Genomic DNA, 27,068 nt, shown 5'->3' with positions numbered 1-27,068 from the left:
AAATGTATTTTTTAAAACCTTTAAATAATTAACTGTCTTATGAGTGCCTTTGGGGAATATTTTGAAAGGCCTAAAAAGTAAGCTCTGTTATTACAACCAATAAATGAGTGAAGATACACGTTACCTTCTACTCTGTTTTAATCATTTCAGCAATCCATTTAAAATGCCAGGATATTTTCCAGTTATGCCTTTTTCCTGCTAAATTTACTAAAATTACATAGTTCTTACCATTTTCTCCATGCTATCCACTTTTTAAAGCTTAAAATATTACAATTACAGTTTCCTACAGAAAAAATATTATTTTTGAAGTAATCAAGAGCACTTGCAATTAAAGTTTAGATGATACTGAAACTAAATACCACATTATATTCCAACATATCTATTCTCATGTGTTAATTTACAACCTAACACCACTTCAAAAAAAAAAAAACCCTTTTGAATTTTTAATGACATTCTCCCTCTACTATCCTATCTTGCTCACTGTTGTTATTACACTATTTTGATTATAATGTTTTACATAGTTAATTCTTTAAAATTACCTTGTGTAACAGCCCTATTGAGTCAAAGCCTGTTTTACACTTCAGACTTTTCAAAATGCAGTTGCTAGATCTCACATGAATTGGTTGGAAAAGTACACACACCCTCTAAAACAGAAAAGTCATGTTTGTAGAACTATTTTTTTAACTTATCAACCAATAGCAACAGTAATTCTGTATCAATTCCTATCAAGGATTAGCATTTTACTCACATAATTTTGATCATGTGTTATCTTGTCTAACTCTAGTTAAAGTATGCAATTATCCAAATAAATAAAGTAGGGCATAGCAATATATAGCATTTTTAGCAAATAATCTGCAGAATTATAACAAATATTAGAATGTATTTTAGAAAGAAAATCTATTGTCCATGTTTTTTCCTACATTTTTTCATATGTTATCAGACTATTTAAAAGACTTCAAATAAAATCTGTGATGTTAGGTTTATAGTCATATTTTTTTTGAAAAATATTTTATTTTCAGTATCAGAAATAGAGTTGTGAACAAAGTTGGGATTTTTTTTTTACTCTGAATCAAAACAAACCATTATATTCTGAGATTTCTGCCAAAGTGAACTGAAAACTGAGTCACTTTACTTGTTCCAGGTTTGGAGTGAAGTAAAATCAAGTTATGGCAGCGCCATTTCACCTTGTCCCTTTTCCCTGTTTCACAGCGTTTGTCCAGCCCCGACTCCTCAGCATCTTTCCTTCCATTTGGCTATTATTAATGTCATCAATATTTCAACCTGGTACATGCCCTACCCAGTAGTGGGTTTTGAATTTTTTTACTACTGGTTCTGTGGATATGGCTTGGTGGGTGTGGAATGGCTTGGTGGGCATGGCAGGGGAAGGTTACTGCAAAATCCCCATTTCTTCCCAATCAGCTGGGACTTGGAAGGCAGAGAATAGATGGTGATAGGACCAGTCAGAATTTTTACTACTGGTTCTCCAAACTACTCAAAATTTCCGCTACCGGTTCTCCAGAACTGGTCAGAACCTGCTGAAACCCACCTCTGGCCCTACCCCACCCGACTTAGTTGGCCACCTCTGCTGTTTGAGCCTCGACTATCATACTGACTCCCTTGCCCCAATTTTTCCAGTGCCTTCCCTATTTTTCCTCAGCCTCCACCAATGTCTACTTCTGCCTAAAGAATAATCTCATTTTGTTCTATGCAAAGACAAGACACCAAAAAACAGCCAAACCAACTTTACATGCATGTAATGGTTAATACATGGAGTTTTTTTGGTTCGTCCCAAACTGAAATATACAGGAAAAGAAATTTTCATAATAACAAATCTTCTAACATAATACTTACTCACTTGGAAGATCTGCTTAACCAAATTATAAACAGCAATTTAGGAATCAATTACAGAAGCTTATAATGACAGCTTCTGTATTTGTAAATTCCATCTCAGGTGTATCAATACTAGCAAGCAAGGCACTACTAAAATCTCAGAGTTAAATTTAAGAAAAGCTTACACTGCATCATGCATTCTCAAATTTTTCAATACCAAGCCAATCTAAACAAATAAATCAATGTGACCTACCAATGTGACCTACGGACATGTTATAAATATACAGTATTAATAATCTATATAAACTCTATATGAAATAAAATGGTTAAATTATTAGTTTAAATGAAATGTGTAAGGATTGGCTTTTTGAGCCCTGTTGTAACTTCAAATGATTGATAAAAGAATGGTGGTAAGTCAAGAACTACCTGGAAGTATATGAAATATGTATAAAGAAATAAGTCTAAGGTTGTGTGTGTATATCTCAAAAAAAGCAAAACCATGCAGAACCATCTATGCCAGGGGTGTTAAATTCGCGTCATCATGGTGTTGTCACATGACATATCGTGACTTTTCCCTCCCCTTCACTAAACCGGGCATGGGCTCGGCCAGCACCTGATGCATCTGGCTCGCAGGCCATGAGTTTGACACCTCTGACTATGCCATACAAACAGCAAATGCAGTTAGGGTCTTGCACTTGTCTACAAAGTGAAAGCCTCAGAAATGAAAGTAGCTGAATTTTACCAGAATTGGGTCACTAATAAAGGAAAATTAAATCTTGAGTATTAATTGGCTCCAGTTTCCAAGATACAGCTTCAGGCCAAATTTGCAACAAAATAATTCAAAATTATGAGGGGGATGTGTGATTATGCTCCACAACTTTTCTGCAAAATGTGATATAGCATTGGGAATGGTGCCACACCAAACATTATAAATTTATCTTTTTATTGATACCAACAACACAACTTTCCACTCATTTATTTGGTTTTTCATGTAATGTTTTCTGCTTTTCATGCTTTTTGCATGAAAAACTGACAAGCTCTAACATCGGATTAAACGAAAAAATTACATTTTGATTATTTGGTATCTAAACTATGCTTTTTGGCTTTTCTCTTGTGAACTGCAGTAGTATCATCCTTGGGGAGATTCCAGCAGTAATCAGCAAGCATGGACAGATTCCATTTCCCTTGGTATCTTTTCTCCATGCCTGCAATATCCTGGTGGAATCTCTCCCCATACTTATCACTCACTGACCCACAGTTGAAAGGGAAACAGTCTAAATGTGAGTTTAAGAAATTAATTTTTAGTGACATGTTTGCACCAAGTGCTTTATAGAACCTAAGTAAATTTTCCATGTGTTTTTCATAGTCTGCCTTGCTGTTCTCAAAGTGAAGACCGTACTTTGTCGAGAAATTACGAGACATCATAATCATTAGACACCTCCCTCCCTTGGAGGCAGATATACTTTATACTGTGTATAAATCTTTATTGTAAAATATCTTTAAAACTTTAGCTGACTAGCACCTTTATCGCCTGTTTTCTAATTCATCTAATCAAATATATAAAATTAACACATTTTATCTCAGAGGTAAATAATTTCCCAAAATTTGTAGACCAGTGTAATAGTTTATCATATGATCATCAGGTACAGGTTGTATCCTATATAAATCAATGTACCATCCAATTAAATCCCACTAAAACCCCAATCCACAAAATACTTCATGTTTTCATCTAAGCAAATCACAAACATTTATTAACTTTTTTCTCACAAATAGTTATACAAATATTTTAAAAATTCACCATTAAATATTTTTAAAATTTCAAATTAATTTAATTCAAAAGTACACCTTCATCTAGGGAATTGCATCCCATCATTTAAGAACCTATTATGTATAATTGCCCACAAATAAGCTTCATTTATGGGAATTATGCTTATTTTAGCATACTTCCTCAATTTGGGATTCATATACTGTAACTCTAAGAACACCCTATGTTGGTAGAAATTTATTGCCAAAATCTAAGCAAGCACAGAGCTGATATCCTTCAGCAGGGCCTGTAATATATTTATTCAACTGACCTGTTGCTAGGAATTTAATGAGACTTCAGTAAGCAGGACCAATTATTCCCTAAAGAGACAGAGATAGTGAATATTTTACAAGAGAGTATAAACCCTGGACTATTGTATATTAGAATTCTTTTCATATTCTGATTAATTTATGTTACTATATTGAAATTAATTCATTTATATAAGTTTTTCAGGATTGAAAGATGGGGGAGACAGACACTATGTGGAAGAAATAAAATTAGAAAAGGGAAATTAATTGCTCAAAAATCAATATATATATTTAAGATTCCAAGAGTTACCACCAGAATGCATATCCCATTATAAAATCTCAATTTGTACAAATAATTAACAGTATGGATTTTGAGTCTTCCATGTTATGGTTAATATTCTAAAGACACAGAAACCCAACTTCATAATAAACTATATTAAACTAAGAATATCAAGAACTAGTTTTTTTCAGCCATGAGGCAGAACTCCCTAATGGGATGCAATTAGCTGTGGGAGAGAAGTTCACCTATGACCCTTTCTTCTTTGCATCTTAACTGAGTCCAAATGTAGTATGCCAGAGTAACTCCTCCAATTAGCTTAATATAAGAGGGCTTTGTATTCTCTCAATATATGACAGTTATGAAGCCATTTTCCTCAATTCCTCTCTTACTTCCCTTTCATCTCTTCCACAACTAATAAAAATCAACACAGTCTTAGGTTGGATCAGAAATGCTATCATTTTTCAACCTTGTCCATAAAGTTTCACACCAATTATATAGAATCCAAGGCAACTGTTTCCAAAATAGGTCTCATGTAATTGTTTTTAAAACTATGTTAGATATACAAACATTTGTGTTTTGCTTTGGAAGATACTGTGCAGTTTATACAATTCATGTATATAAGGATGAAAATTTAAGCTATTTTCATTCTTTTCTTTTTAAGTTCAAAAACTGCAAATATTCCAATCCATAAGAAAAAAAACAAATAGTTTTGTTTTATTTTATTTTATTTTGATTTTTTTTTAAAGAATTATTGAAAAAAGGCATCCAGGAATCAAGTAAATCAGAAAACAATGTAAGTACTTTTGATGACTGCTAAATAAGATATTTAACTACTGTTATGGAGAAACATTGCTATTAGCATTTCACTACTCTTCCTGTTTATATTCTAAAAGTTTGTTTTTTCCACATTAAATGATACCTAGGAATTTGGAACTTCTAAAGCCAGACTGAAGTGTTTTTGGCAGAGCCCAACATTTCTAACAGAAAGTTCCAACTTGTTTGTTTACTACCTCTGTGCATACATACACCCGCCCATGCAAATATATGTTTTCTTTAGAAAAAAAATGCTTCAGAGATGATAGGGAAAGAAACAAATGATTTTATTGGATCTGGATCTCTAAATAATAATAGCTGGATTGCTAGTGGTTATTAAGTTCTCTATTAAATTTTTCCTATATTGGTAATAATATTCAATAAAAGAAGATTTACAGGATACATTTTTAAGGTTAGCACTAGCATATCAGGATAGGATTAGAACAAGGAATCTAATGAGTAATCCTTTTCTTTTAGTGTACCTGTGGCATAGGATTTCACATGCCTCCCAGATTATGTAGGAAATTTTGACACTATTAAGTTTCCACTTCTAGTCTAAGCAACCATGCCTGCCTTGCCCCTTATCCTTCTAGTCATCACCAGCTCTTGGGCTTTTCCTCTGATCTTCACCACTGCCCATAATTACCCATCCATAACTTTTGATAGTCATTCTCTCTTTTTGCACTACTCTGTATATGCTAACCTTTATATTTTTCCCTCCAGACTTAGAAGCTTCCTGTTGCTCCAGCCTTCAAAATAGTCTGCTTTCCACATTGAACCATTGGTTATCCAGGCCTAATATTTCTGGAGATTGATTTTCATACTGCTGATATTTAGGGTTGATAACTTAAATTTCAGTTTGGGACAAGGTGATGGAGAAATAGCTTATAACTGACTATATTAACTACAATAACTTAAAAATCATTTTGTATAATAATTATTTTATTTAACACTGACTGTATATAATTATAGCATGGCATTAAAGAACCTTATGTTATATCTACTTCAGTACTTGAGAAGCAGTTTCTCCCTTTTGCATTAAAATATGGTTCCATGCTTAATTACATCTCTCTTAATCATTCTCTTGTATGGAAAATCTATGGCTTTAAACAAAACACTATTTTTCATTATAATCACATTGTTCGTGGATTCACAAACAATCCAAGACAATTCCACTGAAGCTGAGAAACAGTGATAGGATTTTAAAAAATATTTTTCTTCCAAAATATAGTCGTGTTTACAAATATCCTAGTACATTAATATGGAGCACCAGTCACGGACATATCTCATCTAAATGAAAAGGGGCATTGGTTTTACCTTAGATGCACCTTCTCGTTGGGTGGAGACAGCAGCCAGGAATGGGTTATATTTGTCTGTTCAGTTGAAGGACTGAATCTTTCAGAGTTGTTAAGTCCCGCCCTTGTTGCTAGGGGCTTCCAGCTTTTGGCGAAGACGAAGAAACAGACTCGACGTGTCGGGAGAAAAACTGAGTTAGAAATTGAAGACCAGACTGATGAAAGGGTGGGGCTGGCTGCTGTCTCCACCCAACCAGAAAGTACGTCTCAGGTAAGACCAACACCCCTTCTCCATAGTGGTGGAGACAGCAGCCAGGAATGGGACACACCAAAGCTGACTGTCCCTGAATCACGGGCAGGCTCCAGTTTGGTTAAAACCGCCCCTTCCTCATGAACTCGTTGCAAGACTCTGCAGCCAACTGCCGCCTCAGCTGAGGCGAATTTATCTAACTTATAATGTTTGATAAATGATGAGGGAGAAGTCCAAGTAGCCGCTCTGCAAATCTCAGTCAGCGAAGCCTGAATGGCCCATGCCGCCAATGTGGCCATGCTCCGGGTCAAATGCGCCATCACACATGTGGGCCCCGGTAGGGAATGCAGTTCGTACACCTTGGCAATAGTCTCTCGAATCCATCTGCCAATGGTGGAAGGCGTGACTCTGCAACCTAAGGAAGCTGGTAAAAATGAGATAAACAACGATTCTGTCCTAAGCAAGTCAGCGGTCCGCTTAAGATAGATACAAAGGCCCGCCAAAAGTCCAGGGTATGCCACTGCCATTCTAAGGGATGGACAGGGTTAGGACAGAAGTTGGGAAAGATCAGTTCTTGCATTCTATGAAAGGGAGTGTTTATTTTGGGTAGAAAGGAAGGATCCAGGCAGAGCACCAATCCATCAGCGTGGAAGATTCAGAGATCTCATGGAGAGAGTGGCAATCTCAGAAAACCGCCTGGCAGAAGTAATCGCCATCCAGAAGGTGACCTTACAGGGAAAAATATGGAGACTGGCGACCCGCAAGGTGTTGTGTCTGCGCCCCCCAAGCCGGCCCTGCTGCCAGAAAGTGACTTGGAAAGTGAGTGGGTAGGGCCATCAGGACTTACCTCAGGAGCACCGGCTCCCCTGGCTCAGCTCCAGGAGCCAGAAGCAGGCCAGGTGGAAGAAATAATGAGGCCTCCATCCCCTAACTCTTCCCCCCCCCAGGCCACGCCTGCAGACCCAGCTGACAGCAATCAACAGAAGCAACAGGGGCAGGCCTAGGAAGTGCTGAGTCATGGAGCCACACCCCACAGGATATAAAAGGCAGCCAGAGCTTCTGCGTCTCTTTGTAACAGGCAAATCCACTGATTGACTAGAGCTGAAGTTTGTGACTCACCAGTGTCGTGGAAGATAACGAGGGCTCTTGGCAGATGCTGGCTCTTTTGTTGCCAGAGCTGATAGTGCCGGCTAATTAAGCCATCATTCGGATGGAGGCAGAGGAGGACAGAACACAAGGGTTCATATGGGGCCCCAGTGAAGGACCGCAGCATTACAGACAGGTCCCATGTGGGGTACCTGTGTACCAAGGGAGGACATAAATTAGTTATTCCGCGAAGGAATCTCTGTATGGTGGAGTGTTGAGATGGGAACCAAGGGACCCACAAGTCAGTACAGATGTAAGTGCTACAGCCTGCTTCCGCAAGGTATTAGGCGAGAGCCCAGTGTCTAATCTGTCCCAGAGAAATTCCAGAATTTGGGCAATGGATACCTCGAGGGCAGAGATACCTGAACGTCTATACCATGCACAAAAGGCCCGCCAAGTGGCAGAATAAATACACTCTGTAGAAGGCCTCCGAGAAGCCTGAATGGTCCTGATGACCCTGGAGAAGTTGATCCCACTCAAGAGCGTGCCGCTCTAGCGCCAGGTGGTCAATTGGAGCCACTGTGGGCCCGGATGGACCAATGCTCCCTGGCTGAGCGATACTACACCATGAGGGATCCTACAGGGTGGGGTCACCAGCAGGATCTTGGGGTCGGCGAACCAAGGCCTCCTGCGCCAATAAGGAGCCAGAAGCAGGGCCCCTACCCTCTCCGCCAGGATCTTCCGTACTACCCTTGGAATGAGTGGAAGAGGGGGGATGCATAGAGGAGCCCCAGTGGCCAAGGGCTGTGGAGAGCATCCACTCCCTCGGCCCTTGGCCTGGAAACCTGTTATAAAATCTTGGGAACTGCGAATTCTCTGGGGTGGCAAACAAGTGGCAAACAAGTCCACATCTGGGATGCCAAATTGGTTCCTCAGGTCCCAGAAGAGGGACAGTTGCAGGTGTCACACCATATGGTCGATGACTGTCCGGCTGAGCCAATCCACCTGCATGTTGGACACCCTAGAGATGTGCTCTGCCGTCAAGGAGCGTAGGTGACACTCCGTCCAGAGGCTGTCTTTTGGATTCCAACATCAGGGCCTTGGACCTGGTGACCCCTTGTTGGTGACCTTTGTGGTCACATTGTTGGTTAGCACCAACGTGTTTTCTGTGACCGTCCGCTGGAACTGGAAGAGGGCCAGGGAGACTGCCAACAGCTCCAGCCAGTTGATATTCTGTTGGGGATCTCAGCGCTAACATCTGCCCTGAGCCACCTGTGACTAGAGATGCACCCCTCAACCGAAAAGGCTGGCATCTGTTATCACCACTAGACGGTGGGGCTCATGGAAAAGGCGCCCCTTGGAGATGGCTGGAGATCTTCACCAGTCAAGGGATTTGATGTTGGCGGAAACCAGGACCCTGGCTGGCGAACTGCCTTTGCCTGCCCTCTGGAAAGGCAAAATAACCCATTGAAGGTCTCTAGTGTGGAGAGGGGCCCATGTGGTGATGTGAATGGCAGACATCATTTTGCCCAGCTGTGACAGCAGTTTCAAGGGCACTCTATGTTCTAATTAAACCTTACTAGCCAAGTCCTGATACTGTTGCTCCTGAGACAAGTATACCTTGCCTTTCACAGAATCTATCACTGCCCCTAGAAGAAGGGGTCAAGTGGCTTAATAGAGAAGCCATGCCATTGAAGAGCCAGAATCGTTACTTGGAGATCCTCTATAGATTGCTGACTAGAAGAGGACAGAATTAATATATCATCCAAGTAACATTGGACATGGACAGGTAGGGTCCTGAGATGGGCCGCCAAGGCAACTAATACTTAGTAAACATATGGGGTGCTGAGGAAAGCCCAAAGGGTAATGCTCTATACTGAAAGTGGGTACCTGCATAACAAAATCTGAGACATTTCTGATGCTAATAAAGGATTGGATTATGCAGGTATGCCTCAGTTAGGGCAATAGAAGTGAGGAAGTTGCCCTTCCTGACGCCAGTGAGAATTGATTGAAGACACTGCATTTTGAACTGTTTATACATAATATTATCAGTTAGCCTTTTGAGGTCAAGAATTGGTCACCACCACCCGAGGCCTTGGGAACAACAAATAAGAGGGAGTAAAACTCCTGTCCTATCTGATCCACTGGCACCCTCTGGATGGCCCTGATATCCAAAAGATGTTGTACAGCTCTATTCATGAGGGTCTTCTTGTTCCTATCCTTAGAAACCGGGTAAAGAATACAGAACCTTGGGGGAGGGGGGGGAGAGGAATTCAAGGGATAAACTAGATCTTACAGTATCTCTGACGCAGGCGTCCAATGTAAATTCCTCCCAAATAGAGCTAGTCTGGCCCAATGGGAGGGTCGGAAATGCAGTTATTGATGGCGTCGAAGCGAACGGCTTCCTCCCCCTTGAAAGGGCCATTTACTTGGAAAGGGTCTACTCGAGCCAGCCTGTCTTGGTGCCCCCTCTGTCTCGGCCCGAACAACCCTTGGGAACGTGAAGTTCCAGCACCTCACTCAGATCCCCGAAATTGAGATCGATGGAAAAATGGGGAGTAGCAGAATTCACCCTTTTTTTGAGAGGTAGGTAAGATTTTACGGTTGTCTTTTGTCTCAACAAGTAGTGGGTCTAGGGCTGGCCCAATAATTTGTCCCCCGCAAAGGGGGCAGATGCAAAGCACCACTTGTGATGGGCGTCCACCTGCCAATGTCTCAGCCAGAGTTGACGACACGCCACTACTGCAGAAGCCTTGGTGTTGGAGGCAAAGTGAGCCGAGTTCAGCATTGCGTTGGCTGAGAATTGGACTGTGGCAATGATTTTATTCAAATTTAGCTGCAGTCTGGTATCATCTATTGGCAGCTAGTCCTGGAGTTGGTGCAGCCAAAGTAATGTAGCTCTATTAAAGAATGACACCATGGTAGCGGCTCAAATTGCCCATGTGCCCCTTGGTGGGCCCATTGAAGGGACTGGTCAGAACATCACTCTTTGGGACGTAAGCCGTCTTCTGGCTCCCCTGGGATAGCGGAGTTAGGCAATAAGGCGGCAATCGGTGCGTCCACCGAAAGAACTTGGAGTAATGTTGTCAATTCCAGGACTATGTTGAAAAACCTCCTCTCAGTAGAGGAAGGGAGAGGGGCTGACCCATGAGTAATCCATTGCCGCTGAACAACATTAAGGCACAAGTGGGGTGCAGGGATGATGTCCACCGCCATGTTAGGTTCTGAGTCCTAGAGGTCACAGGAAGTCTGAGGGGCATCACCGTCCGGGGGAGAACTCAGACGTGCCGCATTGGTGGCCTTTAACAACAATGATCTGAAAATGGCCAGTGAAAAAAGACCAATAAAGGCAGGTTGCTTCGGCAGCAAACCTTTGTCATCTGAAAAGTCCAGTTCCTTGTGCTCAACTTTCTCGAAGAGTGATGGATGAGCTCTCGTGAGAAGGAGCCAGGGACCCCGGGTCTTGAAAGGATCGGAGGTCATTAGGCCAAGGATCAATATGCAAGCCTGATGTGACTGACACCCCAGAGAATGCCCGGCTTGGCTGTTGGAAACTGACAGAAAGGGTCTGCTGTATGGCCCTTGAGATTATGTCTTGCAAATTATCCAGTAGGGGGAATCCCCAATCCCCCGCCGAACCAAAACCAGCATTTGAAGGAAGGACAGTGGGATGAGGAACCCGTTTGGGATCCCGGACGGAAGGCTTGTCACAGGCAGGTTGTTCCGATAAGGCCCCCCCCAGACGGTGAAACAGTGAAGGGACAACTACAGGTGCCTCATGAAAAAGCAACTTTGAGACAACCAGAGAATAGAGAACTTGCAATTCATAGTGGTATGAATTTTCTTGAACCAGTCAAAATGACATATGGATTGCAAACTAAATCTGAATAAGTATGCTACTTGGAATAAATACATAAATTGTCGCTCAAACTACAGATAAGACAGAACATTTAAAAGTATGTGTAAAATAGGAAAATTGTGCTTTGTTTTAATTGTTATAAAATATGACTGGCATAAAATATTTAGTTATAATACTTTTAAAATACAATATTTCTAAGACATGCATATATCCAACTCTGGAAAACTAATATATTCCATTTTTAATGATTCTAGTATTTATAGTTAATTAGAGGAACACAGAAGCTACATCACTAATTGTAAGGCTGGAATTCCATTAACATTACAGGTAATTCTTGACTTAGCACCAAAACTGAGCTCAGAATTAGTTGTAAGTTGTGCAGGTCATTAATCAGGTCACCACATAACTGCACCTGGTTTTACTATCTTTTTCATAACTTTGAAAAGTTGCTTGGAGATTTGTAATAAGTCCAGGACTACCTATAAGTTATACAAGTAGTTCTCACCTAGTGACCACTTTTTCAGTAACTAAGTTGTGATAGTACTGAATGACTAGTACTTATCACTGTTCCTTAAAGTTTCGGTCACTGCAGCCCCCCCCCCGCCCATGGTCACAAAATCATAATTGGGCATTTGACAAACAGCTTGTATGTACAATAGTTGCAGCATCTCACAGTCATATTATTGCCCTTTGTAATCTCTCCTGGTTTCCTATAAGCAAAATCAATGGGTTGCTCTGTTAAATCCCCCTAGCCTTCCTGTGCTCAAGACCAGCTGTGCCATCCATCCCTCAGTATTTTTTCACCCCTACCGTTCCTCTCCCCAACTCATGCATTGGCCTGTGCAAGCCTTTCTAGGGGCACATATTTGATTCTAATTAAATAACAATAAAATAATTAAATAATACCATTTCAAAGAAAAGCATTTCCTATTAACATAATCTTAATATTCTAATTCCAACAGCCTTTAAATTCCCAATTTTGTGTACAGTTTCATAATATGTGAGGCTGCAGCTGACATAGTCAGAAGTCAAGGGCCTCACAGCAAATTAGTTACCAGTCAACTAGTTTCCATCATGAGAAATAAGCAATTCTCAATCCATTGAGACATAAGGGGGAAGGAATACAAGTTTTGAACCTGATATATAGGGCTAAAATGCTAGAAGAGGCATTCACCAATTTTCTTAGTATTAAAGGTGTTTACAAGCCTGTAATAAAGGAATGTGATCAGAACAGTGTCCTACTGCACTGCAAGCCTTCAACTCCAAGTACTTGTCTGAGAGAAGTCTAACGATAAATGTAAAGGAGTTAATACAGTACAGTATTCCAAGATTTTATACATAAATTTCCCATATGAAAAAAAATAATTTATTTTGTGGTTTTATAAGGATGTGCAAAATTCACATGGAATAGTTTGGAGAACTCCTGAAATTCTGTTCCCTGCTGGACCATGCCAAACTTTCTTTTTCTATTATGAAAAGTTTAGTTCCTAGAAACAGCAAAGCAATTTGCTTCCCAGAAAAGTCCTGCTCCTATTTCCATCCTTGGCCAAAAAAAAATATCTGAGGAAAAAACAAAAACTACCCTGTTATCAGAATGCATCCCGCACTTCCCAACTGTTCAGCTGAGTAAGTTATATCCATGTTAAGTAAAGGTTGCCAACTCCTGAATTAGAATGATGCATGTTACTACCTTGTTTGTAGTGAACTAGTATACATCTTCCCTAATTCCTTTTGTGTTAAACTACAAAAACAGGGCAAATGCTCAATAAGTAAGAATGAAACCAAAGCTTTAACTATTCAAGACACATGTTATGTTATACAATATTTGTAGTTAATTTAAAAATGAGTAAGCACTTGGAAGTAGGGTTAAAACTTAAATTTCTGAATAATCTTCAAGTAGAACTTCTAGAATTAAATGCTTGTGCAACTACACAAAGTGAGGTAGTCTTTATAGTTTATATAATTGACAAAATCAGTTAGTTAAATCTTCAAGTAAATGGGTTCAGGATAGTGTATTAAGAAACTTCATGACTGCATGAGCTTCAGCCAACAGAATATGCATTCAGCCATGAAGGAATGAGTTCTCTACTGCTGAAGATCTTCAAACAGTAGCTACATGATCACCTTCTGAGATGCTCTAGCACAGAGGTGTCAAACTCAATTTCATTGAGGGCCACATCACGCAGCCCTCCCGAGGGGAGATATCTTCCAACTCTATTATTTTATGATGGAAAAAGTGTGCTTTAACCTTTCTGTATCGTATTTGTCATTAGAAAAGTACACAATATCAATTATATCTGTTGTCTTGTTTATTTATAAACAACTGGTATATTGTTTACAGAACAAAAACCTTCAAATGCTAGTGAGATTTTCAGGAAAAAAAATATGTCCAAAGAGGACCCATTACACACATGACTACATGACTCAATTACACATTTTAAGCATCTTATGTTCAAAAGTTTGAGATCTGTTACAGAATATTTCTGGGGAAAACATTCTGATTATCTTCCCAAATACATTAATCTCGTCATTATAGAAAGAGCTTGTCCTTTTTCATAACTGTTTTGGAACAGGACATGTTTTGCAAAATTTAAGATGTGCCCAGGCTAAATTGGACCTTTCTTGGCATTTGGCCATGTTTGCAATACAATGAATCACCTCCTGTTCTAGAAGAACCACTTCTTTAAAAAATGAACCACCTTCAGAACAGACAGATCAGAAAGGTAAAGAAGAAAAAAGAGAACATTTCAGAGAATAAATTTTGGAGTTTTTCATATGAACACAACACATTCCCAACTATTAACCTCCCCAAACTTGTTCTTTAAATCTATTTGTATCTAATAGAGATATAACAACGTTGTGTTGAATTAACTGTAAAATATATTTTCAGAAATATACAGAGGACAAAAATGGTCTTAACTGGCTTTCATTACAAATGCTTATTCCTCATCTCACTAAAAATACTGAACATTTGATTTGGTATTTAGAAGTAACCTGCATTTCTGTTACAATTTAAATAACCTAAGGACGGGAGCTTACTTTCCTATTTCGTTCTGAATCTTGTTCTTTCTCATACAACCATCAAGCTTTGCTGTGTTTTCAAAAGAAAGCATTTAGAATGGATCAAATCCTTAACACTACAATCATTAGAAGAGAGAGAAAAGTCACCAAAGCTAAATACAAATAATGGTTCTTCATCCTTATCAACAGCAAGCAATGTTGCTTTCAAGTTCTAAAGACTTCCTGACATGTCAGTGCACTTTTCTTGGCAGCAATTCAGAAGCTGTTTGCTGTTCCTGTTTCTGGAATTTTTTACTACTAAGTGTGGCTTTCAGCCTGCATTTGTTAATGGTCTCTATCCAAATACTAACTAGACCTGATCCTGCTTAAATTCCCTGCCCAGTCAAGGTCATATGCTGCCCATTTTAAATTTTCTGAACAGAGGCTGCACCATGCCAAAATGAATGTTTAGTGATACAAATAAGTAAGTTTCCCCCACATCTTATAAGTAGTATTTTTTCTTATAAGCAGCTATAATTTTAAGCAGTTATTATTTTAAGCAGCTAGAAAAGCATTTTCTCTGTATGGGAAGAAAAGGCATTTCCAAGTCAATGGAATTTTGAAAATGAAAGTTAAATCCCATAATGGTGTATTTCCACAAGACATTGTCTTCATTTCATGGCACTTCACTTAACAATTTAAAGAAAAATAGTATTTGAAATTTTCTCTGACTTAATTTTATATTTTAAAAATATATCTACTTTTTTTTTTTGCATTTTCAAAGTTGACATATTTTATTTAGAATTGTTAAAATTAAAGCTGCTAGAACCGTAATTAAACTAAATAAAATTTCCAAAATCCCAAAATGTTAAAACTGACACTTGAATGTAAAGCCATTTTCTGTGGCATTTTTATGCACATCTAATCACAAAACTTTTATGTCTATTTTCAGAAAGCCCATGTAATGTAGTGGTTAAGGTAGGAGCACTGGGACTATTTTCAACCAAAGAAGACCACTAGATGTCTCTGGATTGCTCAGTGTCTCTCTGCTCACAAGGTTATTGTTATGGGGAAAACTAGGAGCAGTGAACACTAAATTATGCACAATTATTAGGCAAGTGTGTATTTTGACCATATTATCATTTTTATGCAATTTTCCACCTCCAAAATTGAATGCTTAGTGGATATAGTGGATATAAGCATATCAGGCAATGTGTAATAAGGGAGGGCGTGGTCTAAGGAGATCAATACCCTATATCAAGTTGTGCATAATTATTAAGCAGTTTCTTTTCCTCAGGCAAAATGTGCCAAGAGATTTAATTGACTCTGAAAACTCAAAAATTGTAAAAAGTATTTTAGACAGGTGTAGCACTCTTGAAATTGCTAAGATATTGGGGTGATCACAGAACCATCAAACGTTTTGTTGGACAACAGGTCGCAAGAACTGTGTTGTGAAAAAAACACACCCATTAACTCCAAAGATTTGAGAAGAATCAAATGTGAAGCTACCAGGAACTCATTATCCTCCAGTGCTGTCATATTTCAGAACTGCAACCTACCTGGAGTGCCCAGAAGTACAAGGTGTTTAATGATCAGAGACATGGCCAAGGTAAGGAAGGCTGAAACCCGACCACCACTGAACAAGAAACATACGTTGAAACGACAAGACTGGGCCAAGGAAATGTCTGAAAACAGATTTTTCAAAGGTTTTTGGACTGATGAGATGAAAGTGATTCTTGATCGACCAGATGGATGGGCCTGTGGCTGGATCAGTAGCGGGCAGAGAGCCCCACTTCAACTCAGATGCCAGCAAGGTGGGGTATTGGTATGGGCTGGTATTATTAAAAATAAGCTAGTTGGACCTTTTCGGATTGAAGATGAACTCAAAATCAACTCTCAAACCTACTGCCAGTTTTTAGAAGATACTTTCTTCAAGCAGTGGTACAGGAAAAAGTCTGCATCTTTCAAGAAGACCATGACTTTTATGCAGGACAATGCTCCATTGCATGCATTGAAGTAGTCAGCTGCATGGCTACCCAGTAAAGCCCTTAAAGATGAATGAATAATGACATGGCCCCCTTCCTCACCTGACCTAAAGCCTATTGAGAACTTGTGGGCCCTTCTTAAATGGGAGATTTACGGTGAAGGAAAGCAGCACACCTGAACAGTGTCTGGCTGTGGTTGCTGCTGCACAAAGTGTTGATCATCAACAGATCAAGAAACTGACAGACTCCATGAATGGAAGGCTTATGACTGTTACTGAAAAGAAGGGTGGCTATATTGGTCACCATTTTTTTTAATGTCAGAAATGTGTATTTGTACATTTTGAGTTGGTTGTTTATTATTCTCATTAACAGATGCAAATTCACAAGTGAGATGGGCAAATTTTTGTTTTTCATTTAGTTGCACACCAATAGTTTCCCAATAATTGTGCACACAGATATGTTCTCCTAAGAAACCCAAAACCTCACTTACTTTCTTACATATTCAGGCTTGATGTTTATTAACATTTTGGATTGACCAAGAGCACTGTAGTTATTCAATAATAAAATTAATACTCCAAAATACAACTTGCCGAATAAAATTGTGCACACAGTGTATCTGTTACGTGTAAATTGGGTTGGCAAAATCAGAAATGAGGAAATAAGCGCCTGGGAAAGCCAAGGAAAATCATCAAAACCATAAAAAAGGGAAAGTTACAATATTTGGGTCATGTGAGGCGACACCCAGAAAATATGGCATATTTCACTTAATCCTCCAAAGAACGATTGAAGGTAAACGAGATTTAGGCAGAAAAAGAACATCATGGCTTCAAAATCTAAGGGACTGGTTTGGACAAAGCTCAACAGCACTTTTTCGTGCTGCTGTTGATAAAAATAGGATTGCCAACATGATCACCAACGTCCAATGACGGATATGGCACAAAAAGAAGAACACAGTGTAGGTATGTCATGTTGAGCTCTTGAATGAAAGATGGGAAATAGATCTAATAAGTAAGTCCTTCCTCTGTCATTGTCCCTTAGAAAGACCACAATTACCTCATAAACCTTGACATAACTACTGTTTCTGTAAAACAGGGAATTATAGTTATGAAAATCTAAACAAGAAAGTATTTTACATTAAATACAAACCAGAATTTGCTTGTTTTAATCCTAGTAACGAAACTGTCTGGCTTTGAATAAAAACTAAGGATTAATTGAACATGTATTTACTTAATCTGAGTGAAATAGAAAGACAAAAACAGCCGCATGAGCATAGAGCATGCAGACACAACGCTTCTGCATTTCTTAAACTATGTTCCCTGTGGCCGGATTTTCATTTATTTGATTAGCAGTCAGAGCCTTTTCCACAGGCCTCCTACACAAAATCTAATCTAAGTATTTATTAAAATGAAACAGATCTTTTAAAGCATTTTTAGAGAAATTTGGCAGCAATCTTAGGGTTTTTGTGAAGACACAAATTACAGCAAACCCTCAATTTAATAGATCCCCATTTAGTCAACTTTGGATACAGCAGATCAAATTTCTGTTGACTGCTCTCTGAAATAATGGACAAGTTCATTGTAACTATTGTAATGAAGTCTAGACATTTATGAAAATTCTATCTTAGTTTTACAACTTCTACAGGTGATCCCAGGAGGAGAGGGACTACTTTAACTCACTGGATTATTTTGGTTAAATTTAATTTCTGAGGTTAGATGACCCCTCGCCTTGGTGTTCTCCAACACGCTAAATTCCTCCATTGACTCAATTACATTGCCAGAACAATGCAAGTATGAATTTTAGCAAGAAATAGAGAAAACACATATGGAATGTTACAAATGGTACTATAATTTGTAGATAAGAGCTTCTTATTCTGTACTCCAAGAAAATTTGTAACAGTGGCCAAATATATGTAACACATTTTTCAGAGTAAAAATCCAACTAATGTGGGTTTGAATACTTCCTAGTTGCCACCATTATACAGAGCCTGAGCCTACTTACATTAAAAAAAAGTCCAGAAACATGTAGACACAGTATTTTTTTCTAGCAATTTTTTTTAAAAGTTAACCAGAATGAACCATTTTTTAAATCCTTAATTACATCTGAAGAGGCTCAGGTCATTTATTTATAAAAAGATTAGAATTGTATTATTTTCCTTTCCCTGAACTCTACAAATTCTGAAGAAACAACTTTAGCCCTAAAGGGAGGGGGGGGGACTTTATGCTACAGACATATTGAAAAAATATGACAATAAAAGAACAGCTTTATATAAATGATTTAACAACAATGTATTTTATTGTTTATATTATTCAATTTGACAGACTCAAGCATCCTCTCCAATTCTAAGTTGCTTACATCAGAGTTTCTGATTTATCATTTTAAAATATTGTAAAAGTTCAGGAGAAAAAGCCCTTCAAGACCACTATAGCAAACTGTAAATAATGGGGCGATGAATGTATTTAGATCAAACAGCACCATCTAGCAGTTCCCCTAACTTCACACCAAAGGGTATTCCTTACTTGATAGTAGCTCAGCTTACCTTATATACTGACCAAGTCTTACAGTATTTCAGACGATGTAGATTTTTTAAAGAATGCCAATACAATAAAAATTCTATACAAAAATTCACCCAAAATGGTAATTTTGTATTTGTTTTCAATCAGGCTTTCATTAATTAGAGTTAATGCAAATATATGAATTTTCAAAGAACACATAACGATCAGGAGTATGGTTAGTTTTATCCCAAGAGATACAAGTTTTTGTTACATATACAGTATTGTATAGTTATTTAGCTTTATATTAATCACTATATTAAATTTTAAACATTAATTTCTGTTTCAAAATTAGTTTTCAGTCCCTATCTTAGCGTACCAACAGCTACCCGTAGATGCTAGCACAGCTGAAGCCCAGACCATTGTAACGCACCGGGTGCCTTTAAATGCACCCGGTTACAGTTCGGGTGAGTGTAGCCCTGGGCTATTCCAAAATTTGATGGAGCGACTCCTACAAGGGTTACCAGGAGTCGTGCCCTATTTCGATGATGTGTTGGTATCAGGGAAGATTTAAGAGAACTGGGGAAGCGGCTGAGGAAAGTTTTGGCCATTTTAGGTCGGCAGGATTAAAAGTTAAAGCAAAAAATGCCAGATAGGGGTCGAATCTGTTGAATTTTGGGCTATAGAATAGACAAAAAGGGAATTCACCCCACTGAGAGCAAAGTCAAAGCGATAAAGAGAGCCCCAGCACCCAAAAACAAGACAGAACTCCAGGCTTTCCTGGGTCTGGTAAACTTTTATGCAGTATTTTAAAAGACAAGGCAACCATTGCTGAACCGCTGCATAAATTGCTTGGAAAAACACTGTTTGGTCTTGGGGAAGTCAGAGAATAGGGCATTTGAGGCAGTAAAAGTTTGCTATCAAGCGATAGCCTGTTAATACAATACAACAACAGACTGCCGTTAGTATTGGTTTGTGATGCATCCCCTATGGAGTAGGAGCTGTACTTAGCCACAGACTCCCAAACGGCACTGAAGCCCCTATAGCGTTCTATTCACGAACGATGTCCCGGCTGAGAGGAATTACAGCCAGCTAGATAGGAGGCTCTCGCAATAGTGTCAGGGTGAAAAATTTCACGAATACGCTTTTGGGAGAGATTTGAAATTGTCACTGATCACAGACCGCTATTGGGATTACTGGCTGGCGACCGCCCAACGCCAGTAGCACTCTCACCTAGACTGACCAGATGGACTATTTTTTGGCCGCATACTCCTACAAGCTGCAGCATCGGCCTGGAAAGGAGCTGGGGCATGCGGACGCATTGAGCAGATGCCCATTGCCAGGGAAATCGAGGACCCCACCCGGGCACACCTGCTCTACTAATTGACTCTTTGGACTCGGGGCCAGTCACATCGCAGGAAGTGGCTCGGCCTCCTACCGGGACGTTGTTTTAAGGACTGTAATCGGTTGGGTTCAAGGGATGGCCCGCTGCGCGGGCGAGCGTTTAAGAGTTTGTAAAGAAAAAGGGAATTGTCTGTGCAAGGGGTGCCTGCTCTGGGGGGATAGGGTGGTAGTCCCAGAGAAACTGAGGGAAAAAGTTCTGGAACTCCTGCATGAGGGTCACCCAGGAATTGTGAGGATGAAGGGTTTGGCTAGGAGCTATGTCTGGTGGCCCCTAATGGACAGGGAAATCAGTGACAGGGTTGGCCGATGCCAAGTATGTCAGGAATCCAGACCACTACCACCACGGCCCCAGTTTTGGAGTGGGAGAAACCCCAAGGCCCTTGGTCCCGCATACACATTGATTTTGCCGGCCCCTTCCACGGCCAAACATTTCTAATTGTGGTGGATGCATTCTCCAAATGGCTGGAGATCATCCTAATGAAATCCACAACCGCGGGAGCTGTCATCTCAGCACTAAAACACCTTTTCGCCACGCACGGGCTACCGGACACCCTCGTGTCCGATAACGGCCCACAGTTCACCGCAGCAGTATTTGAAGGGTACCTGGCTGAAGGGGGCATCCGACATGCCTCTCAGCGCCGTTCCACCCTGCGCCGAACGGCCTTGCTGAGCGTTTTGTCCGGAGTGCGAAAGAAGCGCTATCACGAAGCGGCCCCGGCGATTGGCAGGCACAAATCAACGCATTCCTAACCGTCCAACACAGGACCCCCTGTGTGGCCACCGCCGCAGCCCAGCCGAGCTATTAATGGGCGGAAGCTACGGTGCCCGCTAGACCGGCTACACCAACTACGACAGGACGGGTCCAAAACAAAACCAGATAGAATCCGAGAGTTAAACATAGGAGACTCGGTGTGGGCACATAATTACAGCGACGGCCCAAACTGGAAGAGAGGGATAGTCATAGACAAAACGGGCCCCAAATCTTATCTAGTGGAACTAGACGATGGCAGAATCTGGAGGCGCCACATAGATCAATTAAGAAACAGATTGAGCGATAAGGCAGAATTAGGCGAGACCAGCCCTGACTATGATTTAATTAACCCCACAGCTGACTGGAGCCGAGAACAAATAGCAAGCGTAAGCATAGAACCAAACAGAGACTTATCTGAGTCAGGCGAGGTCCAGCGACACCCTCCCGTCCCTCTAGAGGACAGCAGGTCCGAGCCGGCGAATAATCCAGGGCGGATGGCGGGAGGAGGAGCTCAGAGGAACGAAAAGTCCCTCCGCAAGCTCGACTCAACTCCAGAAAGTGAACTGCGCAGGTCCGGGAGAGTCAGGAGACGCCCCACGTACCTGCAGGACTACGTAGAGAAATAATATGCAAATATTGGCAAAGTGCCTTCTGGGAGGGAAGGAGTGTAATGTATTACTGTAAGTTTTGGCGGGAGTTTTAGGCGGGAAATATCTCGTCTCTGATTGGATGCAGCCTCAGGCTGAAGTGTATATAAGGAGAGGTTTTTCTCCAGAGTTTTTGCTGGGTCACCCGTTATTAAAGAGCTGTTGTCACTAACCTGGTCTCCTGCCTCGTCAATACCCAAACATAACACTTTCTTCAAGCAGTGGTACAGGAAAAAGTCTGCATCTTTCAAGAAGACCATGACTTTTATGCAGGACAATGCTCCATTGCATGCATTGAAGTAGTCAGCTGCGTGGCTACCCAGTAAAGCCCTTAAAGATGAATGAATAATGACATGGCCCCCTTCCTCACCTGACCTAAAGTCTATTGAGAACTTGTGGGCCCTTCTTAAATGGGAGATTTACGGTAAAGGAAAGCAGCACACCAGAACAGTGTCTGGCTGTGGTTGCTGCTGCACAAAGTGTTGATCATCAACAGATCAAGAAACTGACAGACTCCATGAATGGAAGGCTTATGACTGTTACTGAAAAGAAGGGTGGCTATATTGGTCACCATTTTTTTTAATGTCAGAAATGTGTATTTGTACATTTTGAGTTGGTTGTTTATTATTCTCATTAACAGATGCAAATTCACAAGTGAGATGGGCAAATTTTTGTTTTTCATTTAGTTGCACACCAATAGTTTCCCAATAATTGTGCACACAGATATGTTCTCCTAAGAAACCCAAAACCTCACTTACTTTCTTACATATTCAGGCTTGATGTTTATTAACATTTTGGATTGACCAAGAGCACTGTAGTTATTCAATAATAAAATTAATACTCCAAAATACAACTTGCCGAATAAAATTGTGCACACAGTGTATCTGTTACGTGTAAATTGGGTTGGCAAAATCAGAAATGAGGAAATAAGCGCCTGGGAAAGCCAAGGAAAATCATCAAAACCATAAAAAAGGGAAAGTTACAATATTTGGGTCATGTGAGGCGACACCCAGAAAATATGGCATATTTCACTTAATCCTCCAAAGAACGATTGAAGGTAAACGAGATTTAGGCAGAAAAAGAACATCATGGCTTCAAAATCTAAGGGACTGGTTTGGACAAAGCTCAACAGCACTTTTTCGTGCTGCTGTTGATAAAAATAGGATTGCCAACATGATCACCAACGTCCAATGACGGATATGGCACAAAAAGAACAACACAGTGTAGGTATGTCATGTTGAGCTCTTGAATGAAAGATGGGAAATAGATCTAATAAGTAAGTCCTTCCTCTGTCATTGTCCCTTAGAAAGACCACAATTACCTCATAAACCTTGACATAACTACTGTTTCTGTAAAACAGGGAATTATAGTTATGAAAATCTAAACAAGAAAGTATTTTACATTAAATACAAACCAGAATTTGCTTGTTTTAATCCTAGTAACGAAACTGTCTGGCTTTGAATAAAAACTAAGGATTAATTGAACATGTATTTACTTAATCTGAGTGAAATAGAAAGACAAAAACAGCCGCATGAGCATAGAGCATGCAGACACAACGCTTCTGCATTTCTTAAACTATGTTCCCTGTGGCGGATTTTCATTTATTTGATTAGCAGTCAGAGCCTTTTCCACAGGCCTCCTACACAAAATCTAATCTAAGTATTTATTAAAATGAAACAGATCTTTTAAAGCATTTTTAGAGAAATTTGGCAGCAATCTTAGGGTTTTTGTGAAGACACAAATTACAGCAAACCCTCAATTTAATAGATCCCCATTTAGTCAACTTTGGATACAGCAGATCAAATTTCTGTTGACTGCTCTCTGAAATAATGGACAAGTTCATTGTAACTATTGTAATGAAGTCTAGACATTTATGAAAATTCTATCTTAGTTTTACAACTTCTACAGGTGATCCCAGGAGGAGAGGGACTACTTTAACTCACTGGATCATTTTGGTTAAATTTAATTTCTGAGGTTAGATGACCCCTCGCCTTGGTGTTCTCCAACACGCTAAATTCCTCCATTGACTCAATTACATTGCCAGAACAATGCAAGTATGAATTTTAGCAAGAAATAGAGAAAACACATATGGAATGTTACAAATGGTACTATAATTTGTAGATAAGAGCTTCTTATTCTGTACTTCAAGAAAATTTGTAACAGTGGCCAAATATATGTAACACATTTTTCAGAGTAAAAATCCAACTAATGTGGGTTTGAATACTTCCTAGTTGCCACCATTATACAGAGCCTGAGCCTACTTACATTAAAAAAAAGTCCAGAAACATGTAGACACAGTATTTTTTTCTAGCAATTTTTTTAAAAAGTTAACCAGAATGAACCATTTTTTAAATCCTTAATTACATCTGAAGAGGCTCAGGTCATTTATTTATAAAAAGATTAGAATTGTATTATTTTCCTTTCCCTGAACTCTACAAATTCTGAAGAAACAACTTTAGCCCTAAAGGGAGGGGGGGGGACTTTATGCTACAGACATATTGAAAAAATATGACAATAAAAGAACAGCTTTATATAAATGATTTAACAACAATGTATTTTATTGTTTATATTATTCAATTTGACAGACTCAAGCATCCTCTCCAATTCTAAGTTGCTTACATCAGAGTTTCTGATTTATCATTTTAAAATATTGTAAAAGTTCAGGAGAAAAAGCCCTTCAAGACCACTATAGCAAACTGTAAATAATGGGGCGATGAATGTATTTAGATCAAACAGCACCATCTAGCAGTTCCCCTAACTTCACACCAAAGGGTATTCCTTACTTGATAGTAGCTCAGCTTACCTTATATACTGACCAAGTCTTACAGTATTTCAGACGATGTAGATTTTTTTAAGAATGCCAATACAATAAAAATTCTATACAAAAATTCACCCAAAATGGTAATTTTGTATTTGTTTTCAATCAGGCTTTCATTAATTAGAGTTAATGCAAATATATGAATTTTCAAAGAACACATAACGATCAGGAGTATGGTTAGTTTTATCCCAAGAGATACAAGTTTTTGTTACATATACAGTATTGTATAGTTATTTAGCTTTATATTAATCACTATATTAAATTTTAAACATTAATTTCTGTTTCAAAATTAGTTTTCAGTCCCTATCTTTGTATGCTTTCTGTGCCAATATAAAATATTGGACAAATCACTTGGCATACTTCTTTGTTTTTGGAATCAGGAAGTAACTATCCTTTTCAAAATGTTACAGAGTAGAAAATCTTTAGGTGAAGATTCAATGCAAAGTGCCTCAAGAGAAACTCTCAATCTTGCTTTGCACATTAATTTTCATGTTGTGTAAAAGTTTCAGAGTTACATACAATGACATTTTAAAAGGCTACATGTATCAAACCATTTCTGAAGAGATATCCCTAACTCAATCACTTCATCCTGTATAATACACTACTTTACTAAAGTCTGTTCAGAAAATATGCAGTAAGTAATTTCTGATTCTTCTGGGCACATCCTAACCAAAAGAAAAAAGAAAAAGAGGAAAAAAAAGAAAAAGCCTTCATAAGCAACTCTCATGTGTTCCTCTATTTTCAGTGAAGAAAATGAAAGTTGTAACTACAACTGACAACACTGAAAACTGAAACTTTAACAGAACTTTAATTCACAAGCAAAGTTAATATACAAAAACGGTATTTTACATTTGCTTACTAATAATATGTTATCACTAGTTTCTAATCTAATCATTTGGTTGGATTCTTTATTATAGTAACAGTCAAATATTACAGCAAATAGCAAATTATTGTTAGCAAATATTATCTAAATATTTTTTTCATGTTTTCCATACGACTTCATGCTTAGTTGAAAAGTTTTGACGGGTTTTTTTTTTATAATTGAGGAAATTATTATTGCATTGAAATTAAGTACTTTTCTGTAAATGGAGAACGTATCTTTATCAATATTCTAAAGGGCTTCCAATTCACCGCCGCTATTAACACGTCTACCACCCCAGGATTATCTCCAAATCCTCTCCAAGCCCAGACCCAACTGCTTATTAAATAAATCTTCTCTTTCGCTTTACAGTTCGATTTCACATTTCCCCCTCAACAATCGCGATTCCACCAACAGCCCTTCTTCCTGCGTACCAGGAGGCCCTTGAAAAGATAGAAACTGCAAACTACTTCGTCGTATTTTTGAACCTACCCCTTATAAGACCCAAAGCAAGAGCTACAGATCTGTAGCAAAAAGGTTAAGGGGGTGAAAAAGACCCTGGCTCTTGGGTGGGGGTGGGGAGAGCGGGAGAAGAAGAGAGTTGAGTGTCGCGGAGTTGAGGGTTTTGTTTCTTTCCCTCCAGCGGAAGCTTCACACGAGCCCACGGCAAGGACTCTTTTGTTACCAAAGTTACTCCAACACCATTTTTCCCCCTCCCCCAAAGCGACACCATAAACCACGGAGGTGAAGGCAGGGAGAAACAAAACCAAAACACAGGGAGAGGACCCGGAGCCTCGGCGCTAATCCGACTCTGCCCTCCCGCGGAGCCAGGCACCACACCGTCTGTCGGAACCACTTTCTCCTCTCAGACCCAGCTAGCTAGTCTTTCCTCGCCATCTGCAGCAGAAGAAAAGCGCAGTAGACACGTCCCGTCTTGTCCTGCTCCCAGCCCACGCGGGAAAGAGCGCCCGAGACCCGCTCCCCCGCCTCCTGAACCGGGTCCGGCGCACTCCTCTCCCCGGGCTCGGAAGCGTCGCGCATACCCTCCACTCTACACCCCGACTTGTAGCTTTTTCCCCCTCCGCCTCTTCGATCTCCCCTTCTTTCCCGCGTCTGGGTGAAGCTCCCCGGTCTCGAGCGAGGCCCCCTCTCTCATAAGCGGTAAAGTTACTTTGTGCGGGGCGTATGCGCGCCCACCTCCCCGCCCAGTCAGGCTGTGCGGTCCAGCGGGCTGTACTCACTTCTCTCTGGCCTGGCTGTCGGACGGGACGCTGCTGTTGCTCTTGCCTTTGCCGTACATGCCTGCAGAGAGCTCCGACTGTCACGCACCTGTCAACCCATCACAGCCTCCCCAGGAACAGCCCAGTCACCATGGAGACGCTGCCACACACACACGCCATTGGCCCGCTGCGAGCTCGGACACACCTCCGCCCTGTGATTGACACGCAGAGACCAGGACAGGCTGCTCTCTCTCCTCCTCTCCGCTGGCTGCCTCCCCCCACCAGCCTCCGGCTCCTCCTCCCCCTCCCGCTCTCCCTTCCCCGGCGCAAGGGGGAATTAGAAACGGTTCTAGAAGGATTTTAAACAACTGGCTGTTCCGTGCGCTGGTCTCTCCGCCCTCCGCCGCTGCCAGAGACGAAGACTACTGAG

At 40.1% G+C, this 27,068-nt stretch overlaps 1 protein-coding gene across 5 annotated transcripts in view; it reads right to left on the bottom strand.

Moving 5' to 3' along the window:
- Positions 1 to 26,863, bottom strand: part of SSBP2 (single stranded DNA binding protein 2) — a 155,710-nt gene extending 128,847 nt beyond the window's left edge. The window contains exon 1 of one of the 5 annotated variants that reach the window (XM_058168839.1): positions 26,660 to 26,863. In XM_058168839.1, the coding sequence (XP_058024822.1) occupies positions 26,660 to 26,718 (59 nt within the window). In that variant the 5' untranslated portion in view covers positions 26,719 to 26,863. The remainder of the gene's footprint in view (positions 1 to 26,659) is intronic. The other 4 variants (XM_058168836.1, XM_058168840.1, XM_058168838.1 and 1 more) reach the window with 4 other exon arrangements.
- Positions 26,864 to 27,068: the final 205 nt, after the last annotated feature.

This window comes from Ahaetulla prasina, chromosome 2, assembly GCF_028640845.1.
Source record: "Ahaetulla prasina isolate Xishuangbanna chromosome 2, ASM2864084v1, whole genome shotgun sequence".
Taxonomy (NCBI): Eukaryota; Metazoa; Chordata; class Lepidosauria; order Squamata; family Colubridae; genus Ahaetulla; species Ahaetulla prasina.
The sequence above is the reverse complement of the archived record's forward strand: the minus strand, read 5'-3'. Positions and strand labels throughout refer to the sequence as shown.